This window comes from Sesamum indicum, linkage group LG2 (assembly GCF_026168435.1).
Source record: "Sesamum indicum cultivar Baizhima isolate 11 linkage group LG2, ASM2616843v1, whole genome shotgun sequence".
NCBI classification, from domain to species: Eukaryota; Viridiplantae; Streptophyta; class Magnoliopsida; order Lamiales; family Pedaliaceae; genus Sesamum; species Sesamum indicum.
Window position 1 is genome coordinate 3,708,240 of NC_142658.1, and position 8,587 is coordinate 3,716,826.

Consider the following 8,587-nt stretch of genomic DNA (forward strand, 5'->3'; position numbering starts at 1 on the left):
ATATTATTATAAAAAAAAATTAAAATCACCAGCCTTCTCTCCCCAACCCCATGGAAGGGGGCGACGCCTGCCCCCAGTAGAGGGTGGGCGAACAGCCTCGCCCTAACACAGTTGGGTGACGTCGCTCAACTGTGCGGAGGAGGGGCGCGTTCGGCCCCTCTACTGGTCAGTGTCGCAGTTGCCCATTTTAAAGGGTCAACGGGGATGGATATGGGGGAGGGTGGTATTTTTGTTTTAAAAAAATTATTATACACATATTAATTTTTTAATTTATAATTATCTATAAAATATTAATTTTATTTTTTATAGTTTTATGTATTATATTTTTTTATTGTGTAAGTAAAATTATTTATTATATGCATGTATGAACATCATGTCGTGACAACTAGTACAAAATATATATTCAAAGTTTGTTTTGTGACAAAAAAAAAGATAAATAAAGATATCCAGTATAAAAGAAAAACTCAATAAAAAATTATTTTCTCTTTTTTATCCATGTCATTTATTACGTGGGCAAATTATTTTTCCACATAAGGTCTCATGTGGCAAGAAAAAATGAAAAAATATCTTAGTTGGCCGTTGATTTTACTACAATTTCATGTCGGTAAAAGTCCCCAAGAAAAATCCTAATTTTTGTATATGTCAGTAAATTTTGAAAATTTGGTGGTCGGAATCTTGTAATTGTAAAAAAAAAAGATACTATTTTCCACCCCTTTATATAAGATCATTGTTTTGTCACACGAGACAATAAATATAATTAAATTTATCGATTAAAGTAATAATACGACAATATTAATTGCACTAGTCATAATAAAATCGTGTCCAAATCCTACATTTTTCATCAAAACTCGGCGTGGATGAAGTCAAATAAGAATTAGAAAAACGTAGAATTTATGAAAATTTCTTACCGGAATAGATGTACTCTTACACATGGCCCACGCTTCCGCCCCAGAAAATGAAAGACTACCTTGTATTCACGTGTATATGCATAATTAATTTTTAATTTTATAATTAAATAATTATTTTTTAATATATATATAATTGAAAAAATAGCAAATATTAAAATTATGAAAAATTATCAAACAAAAGTTGGTTTTATTTTATAAACATATATATATATCAAATATCAATAATCTATATTATATATTAAGATATTATTCTTTTAGTGTCTCCTTTTTTTTAATCTTTTTTTTCCCAACCCATTAACTTCGGCAATTCTCTACCGGTGGTAAAAATTATTTTTTTAGATGGTTATTTATTTTTAGTTAATATATTTTTTTTCCTACTTCAAATTATTTCTTTAAAAATTATTTATATTTTATTATAAATATTTTTTGGATTACCATTTTTCTTACAACAAATTTTTTTAATAGATAATATTTAATTATTTCTATTTTTAAATTTTTTGTCCACGTGCATCAAGTATATGCCATACAGCCAGTTACTTAATAGAGATAAAGGATGAGTATGAATCCAAAATTAATGGCAGTGGATTAGTATTTCCAAGTTTGAGAGATGTAACAAATTATTCGAGGGGCTTTTTTGGAAATTAGGAAGAGAATAGGGTCTATTAAAATTTTTGTTCCACACCACTTATGGTATTTCTATTTTTGATTCCATTGGATAATAAATTTTCATTTTTTTTTGTAAATGTAATTTTTATTGAGTAAAGGATACAGTCGTACAGTACAACAATGTTCAAATTGTGGGTTCTCCCTCGACAAGCCAAGGGATATGCCATATTCGATAAAGCGCATAAGAATTAAAAGAGGGAGATAATGAAGCACTAAGAATCCTCTGCCGAACATCCTCTAGAATAAGGAAGGCTAGTTAGCCAGCCGTCCAATCCGTCTGCTCAAATCTCCGTAGGTTCCATTCCTGCTATATATGGTAGACACAAGAAGCCAGTAGCGTTCGATATCCACGTTTATAATGTGTTTCCCTCTCTATTTTGCTGCTGCCCAAGTAATATCCCTTAATCAGTTGCAATTTGGCCGACGAAATCGTACAGACCGGTTCAACACTATTAAGTAACGTCGAGAATACCGACACCTGAAAAACAAATGGTTATGTGTTTCGATCGCTCCTTCATCACACAATATACAGGCGCTTATGTCGGCTGTGGAAAGTTTCTCGAGGATTGCGAGCCAAAGGATGAAGTTGTGTCTCAGAATTTTCAAAGAACCCGAAAGTAGTGAATACCAACCTACCTTGGGTTCAGGTGGGTCCAGACAACGAAAAATAGACGCTACAGTGGGTATACCATCCTTACAACGCCAGATAATGGAGTCACTCCCTCCATGGATCGTAGGTAGTGTCTGTAAGATTTCTAAGTACTCCAGGTGCCGCGGTTTGATAGTCCAGCTCCATTGCCCATCCAGAATCACACTGCTAAGTTTCTCCTGAGCACCTAGACATAGTAGTCGTGTCCCCCGCGAAAACCTGTGCATTAAAGGGCAGTTAAGGAATTTTCTATTAGATCTTTTGATAAAAAATGACAGCGTGTGCATTAGGGTCTATACATTGTCAATTATATTGGTTAGAGTATTCTTACTTTTGGTCCCATATACTTAACGGTCACGCAACATTTTTCATTAAATATTTAACAGAAGGTACTATTTTTTGAAAGTTATGAGAACAAAATAATAATTCTATAATTAAAATTAAAAATATTTTTTATGTTATGGGATGAAAAATATTATTTTTTTTTTTCAAATAATAATTATGATGATTAGAGTATTTTAATTTTTTTTTTAAAAAAAAAATGTAGTGGAAGGGGGAAAGGCAAAGGCAATAGGAGGAGTAGGGAGGAAAGAAACAAGGAAATGCCAGCACATATTGGATGCTCTCTTCTCCTCTCCACTATAAAGAAACCAACCCCCCGAAACCATCGCTCCTCCGCCCCCTTCCCCAAACGCAACACACGCCCCTGCTCCTCTCCTCTTCTTCTTCTCCTCTCCTCCACCACTCCCATTCTTGCCCCATTTCTCTCTCCCCTACGCTATGGACATCCGCCGGAGGCCCCCCAAGCCTTCTCTCACTACCCAACCTCCTCGTCCTCCTTCTCCCGCACCTGGAGATCCTGATTCTTCCTCCCCTAAAGCCTCCGATGCTCTCCCTCTCCCTCTTTACCTAACCAACGGCATTTTCTTCACCCTTTTCTTCTCGGTGGCTTATTTCCTTCTCCACAGGTGGCGCGACAAGATCCGCAACTCAACTCCGCTTCATGTCCTCACTCTTTCCGAACTTGCCGGAATCATCTCTCTCATAGCATCCTTCATCTACCTCCTTGGATTCTTCGGCATCGATTTCGTCCAATCCTTCATTTCCAAGCCCGAAAGTGATGAGGAACACCAGCGCTTCATTCTCCACGAAGATCGCAATATCCATTGCTCTTTGCCGCCGGTGGTGGGTGCCAAGGCGAAGCCCCCAATGGACCTTCCGGTGGACGATGAGGAACTCGTTAACTGTGTTGTTTCTGGCAAAATCCCCTCCTACTCTCTCGAATCGAAGCTCGGGGACTGCTTTAGAGCGGCGAAAATTCGTCGCGAGGCAGTGCAGCGGCTGACCGGAAGGTCCGTTGAGGGGTTGCCTTTGGAGGGTTTTGATTATGACACTATTTTGGGGCAATGCTGCGAGATGCCGGTGGGATATGTGCAGATTCCGGTAGGGATAGCGGGGCCATTGTTGCTGAATGGATGTGAATACTCGGTTCCTATGGCAACCACGGAAGGGTGCTTGGTGGCAAGCACGAACAGGGGTTGCAAGGCAATCTATTCATCTGGGGGTGCCACTTGCGTTCTTCTTCGAGATGCGATGACCAGAGCTCCGGTGGTGAGATTTTCGTCGGCGAAGAGGGCAACGGAGTTGAAATTCTTCTTGGAGGATCCTCTCAATTTCGACACGTTGTCTCTCGTTTTCAACAAGTAAGCAAATTTTCTTTTTTATTTGAAGGTTCTTAAATTTGGACTGAACATGATTTGCTACTGTTTTCTTTTTTTAATTATTTGAGAATTGAGTGCAGTCGGAGTTCGAGTGCTTGAATCGCCGGTTCTACTACATATGCATGTCAAATTATTGTCCTTTAGTTTGTTACGATTTGAGCTATCCTGACGCTGATTGGTTTTTGATCTTGCATGAAGCTTTGACTTCCATTTCATGAAAAGTGGATTAACGATGAAAACTGAAATCTTTTTCAGGAACGGATTTTCTCATGGATATATATGCACTTAACCCTATTTTCCTTTTGAGATATATATATGTATATATTGTATATTATAGTATTTTGTGTTCGATTGGCACGAAGCTTTGTTATTTTCCATTTAGAAATAATTTATGGCTCTTGTTTAAATTTGCTTGAGCTAATAACTGTTCTTACCTTCCAAAGCATGTTTATTCATTTGTTTTGATCATGCATAGTATTGAAGATTTGATATAAGGTTCTTATGGTAATAACATCTTTGTTATTTATGTTTGTTTTACAGGTCCAGCAGATTTGCAAGACTCCAAGGTATTCAATGTGCTATTGCTGGGAAAAATCTGTACATTAGATTTAGCTGTAGCACCGGTGATGCCATGGGGATGAACATGGTTTCCAAGGGTGTTCAAAATGTTTTGGATTTTCTTCAGAATGATTTTCCTGATATGGATGTCATTGGCATTTCTGGTGAGTGCTATTTCACCCACCTCTAACTACTATTAATATTTTGGGATTATTTACTCGCGTAATAGGTGCAGTTATTATGTATCTCCTGAGTCACGGAATTGCCCAATCGTTGTAGGTTTCCATCCTCTTGACATGCACCTATCCACCCACATCTGATCAGCGCCGGCTTTTCTGCATAGAATTCAAAATCTAACTTGTTTCCATATTATTTGTTAGTTGCGGCGACCAATTGTATTTGTTGCTGCAGCTTGTCTTATTAAGAAATATTATCCATGCTTTAATGACTTCTGATACAACCAATATTGTCGCATTCTAGTTCATTTTCGCTATTTTGATTGCTTAGGTAGTAATTCTTTACTTCTAATGCCAGGTGCAACAATTCCCTTTTTAGGGGACCATTGAGTTTGAGATCAACATTTTTATATTATGCTGAACTTATTTGTCTTACTTGGTGCAGGAAACTACTGTTCTGATAAGAAACCTGCTGCAATCAATTGGATTGAAGGGCGTGGAAAATCAGTTGTCTGTGAGGCAGTCATTACTGGAGACGTGGTGTCAAAGGTATTGAAAACTAGTGTACCTGCCCTTGTGGAGCTTAACATGCTCAAGAATCTCGCTGGCTCTGCTGTTGCTGGTGCTCTCGGTGGGTTCAACGCACACGCTGCAAATATTGTCTCTGCAATTTTTATAGCTACTGGGCAGGATCCAGCCCAAAATATAGAAAGTTCCCACTGTATTACCATGATGGAGGCTGTCAATGATGGGAAGGATCTTCATATTTCTGTGACCATGCCGTCCATTGAGGTATTTAAGATCCGATCTATCTGCATGTAGTTAACAATATGCTTTTTGCCAAATGGTCAAGTCATTAAATGGTGACACGGGTTTTCAGTAAAACAAGATTTACTTCATCCTGTTTTCAGGTTATTGTCTGTGCTGTAATAGGAACTTGTGGAAGTTAATTATTTAATTCTTCCACGGGTTCAGACAAACAGCATGATGTACAGATCTTTATCTCAATTCATATGACATAATTCTATATCAACCTGAAGCACGTCTCCTCCCATTCTAGGTTGGAACTGTTGGCGGTGGAACTCAATTGGCATCACAATCTGCCTGCCTCAGCCTGCTCGGTGTAAAGGGCGCAAGCAAAGAGTCTCCAGGATCGAATGCCCGGCTCCTGGCCACCATCGTTGCCGGTTCAGTCTTGGCAGGAGAGCTCTCTCTAATGTCTGCCATTTCAGCTGGCCAACTTGTTAAAAGTCACATGAAATACAACCGATCAAACCGAGACATCACCAAAATAAGCTCCTAGGATCAGAAAACTCCCAGCTACTCAAAGAGGTAGAAGTTGGAAACGCATGCCAAAGAGCTGGGAGGAATATTGGAGTCGTGAGGGACCAGAAGATGATCAAAGTATTAACTTGTGAGGCTGCTCCATGTGACAAAGCTGGAAAGTTGGCAACGCATGTGAAGTTCTGAGAAATTGGGCTATCATGCTTGCTCCTATTTCTCCCATCTATTACAGTAGCAGCCCCACACTCTTGTAAAAAATCTGGAGTTGTCATCAAGTGTTCTGTATTGCTTCTTTTCCTCTCCTCCCCCCCCTTTTCAGTTTTTCCTTTATTTCTTTCAGTGAAGAGCTTTGTTGTTAGATTGTAATGGTTTGTCCCGTGGGGCAGGGTGGCCTCACAAGAATCAGTTTGAAGTACTTGTAATGCATCATCTCTCTGGTATTTGAGCTTTGTACAGGTTTCACTAGATCACCGACGCTCAAAAATTAAATTAAATGTTGGTCGTCCTTGTATTTACATGCTGATTTGCTCCTACGACTTTTGGATTCATCGGTAGGGTCGGGAGAGGTCTGTAAGCAAAGAAGGCCATTGCTTTCTGCTGCTGTACGACCTCTATTCTTGTGGTTTATGTAAGTTTTGTGATACTTGTGAGTTGAAATATCTATCAGTTGACTGTGATGACAGCATAGGTGCTTGCTTGTGGTCCAACTTGACGCCCTGTTGAAGGAAACATATGTTTGTTGATGATCAATTAAGGGAGCCGATTCATCTCATCATATTATATATATATATATATATATATGTCCTTTCATCACTAAACCGGTCCCAACGTGTTAATGTTTTTGTTTATTATCTGCTCTGTTTTCTTCAAATTGGTAGATTATTAAGCATAAAAAGTTTTGGGAAAAGAAGCGACTGACTTATTTTTAGTATTTTAACAAATTTATTAAATTTTAACTGCAGAAAATTGCCATTACTAACAACTTGGATAGTTTTATTTGTATTTAAAAAAGAAGATGATGTTTTAAAATAAATGAAGTTACAGTGGCAAAGTGATAGATAAAGTAGATCCAGAAAGTAATATGTATATTAAACAATAAGATTATGATCCTCCACAAAGATTAGAGGCTCTTAATCTGGCCATCCCCAACCCCAACTCATGTGAAACTTGTCATTATTATCTCAACTATAAATAAAACTCCCATGAGAATTGGCATCTCATCATCTCTGTATATATTCCAAAACATTTATGTAATTAATTAGAGGATTAGGCCCACAATTAAGATTAAAATAAAGAAGGGGGATGATGAATGGGGGGAGTGACTGTGGAAGGACATCATATTCTCTGCTGGAATTCCATTAGTTTATGGAGTGATCAAAAGAGTGATAGAAGAAGCTTTGTCTGTGTCTGCGTCTGTATTGTCTGCCTAAATTTCATTACTCTCACACATGTGATCATTTCTGGACCACTCCCCCACCAACTTGTTCTTGTCTCTTCACTCCTCTCTCCCTCTCCTTTTCTTCATATGCCCTCTTCAACTATACTTTAGGTTTCCCTCCAAAAACAATATATATATACACACATATTGGGTTGTATTTGTCTTCAAATTAATGGATTTATTACAATATCTTTATGATTATGAAAATATACATTATGGGTGTTGAGTCCATAAAAAAAATATTATCCTACTAAAAACTTGTGAAAATAGTGAGTAGGTTCGAATCCACATATATGGTTTTAAATTAATTCCTTCAAATAAAAATAAAAATAAAAGAAGGGGATTTTGTTTAAAGTCTAAATCTAGAAAACAAAATATAAAAGAGAAATAAATATGAGAAGAAAGATTTCTAGTTAAATACAAGATCATACTTGATTCTATGTTGATCTTAGATACAAAGATAACATCATTTATAATAGATAAATTGGTTATGGTCATTAGTCCAACTTCACCTTTGCTTACATTGTCGTTAGTCAAGGAACACCCATTGACTAATTCTCTAATCAATAAACAACGTTGTGAACGTTTTTAAAACTTAGTTTATCAACAATATTAAGAGTTGGAAAGAACCAATTCTAACCAATAAATTCCTACGAGGATTTATTTAAGTTAGATTGTGCATTCTCCACAACATAATCAACCACTAAGACATGATAAACTATGCAATGTTACCACTATTTATTGAACTAAACAAACAATTACGGATTTGCAAATTCAATTGGTTAGACAAATATTCTTGACAATGAATAGTGGTACCTATCATTCATAAATCAAATTATTTATGATAAAAGCACAAAGAACAACACAAATACCCATTTGAATGGAAGTAGAAAGCACAGATTAGATCTTATAAAATATTGCAATCAAGTATTCACCATATCTTTAACTAGAAATAAAAGATATAGCTTAACATATTCATAGAAGAACACATAAAAGGAGAAGCGAAAATATTATAAAAAATGCAGAGAGATAAAAGATCCAAAGATAAAAAATCAAAGATATTTATATGGTTACATCACTTATTTATACTAACTAGTTATTCCTGTTAGAACTAAAAAAATGTAGATTCCTAATAAAATTAAAAGACCTAAGGAATTGAAACTATTATCATAAAGAGTTTCCTTCAG

General features: G+C 36.7%; 1 protein-coding gene across 1 annotated transcript; it reads left to right on the forward strand.

The window, feature by feature from the left end:
- The first annotated feature begins 2,847 nt into the window (after positions 1-2,847).
- On the forward strand, positions 2,848-6,477 carry LOC105178297 (3-hydroxy-3-methylglutaryl coenzyme A reductase 1-like). The gene is made up of 4 exons (XM_088877471.1): positions 2,848-3,926; positions 4,485-4,666; positions 5,124-5,470; positions 5,739-6,477. Exons 1-4 carry the CDS (start codon positions 3,004-3,006, stop codon positions 5,979-5,981), a joined length of 1,695 nt encoding a protein of 564 aa, XP_088733597.1. The 5' UTR covers positions 2,848-3,003; the 3' UTR covers positions 5,982-6,477.
- Positions 6,478-8,587: the final 2,110 nt, after the last annotated feature.

Bases quoted from the DNA above. Each gene is read 5' to 3' on its own strand.
- LOC105178297 (XM_088877471.1), top strand. From the start codon at position 3,004: ATGGACATCCGCCGGAGGCCCCCCAAGCCTTCTCTCACTACCCAACCT. The intron at 4,667-5,123 runs GTGAGTGCTATT...TACTTGGTGCAG, and splicing joins GGATGTCATTGGCATTTCTG to GAAACTACTGTTCTGATAAG. The intron at 5,471-5,738 runs GTATTTAAGATC...CTCCCATTCTAG, and splicing joins TGACCATGCCGTCCATTGAG to GTTGGAACTGTTGGCGGTGG.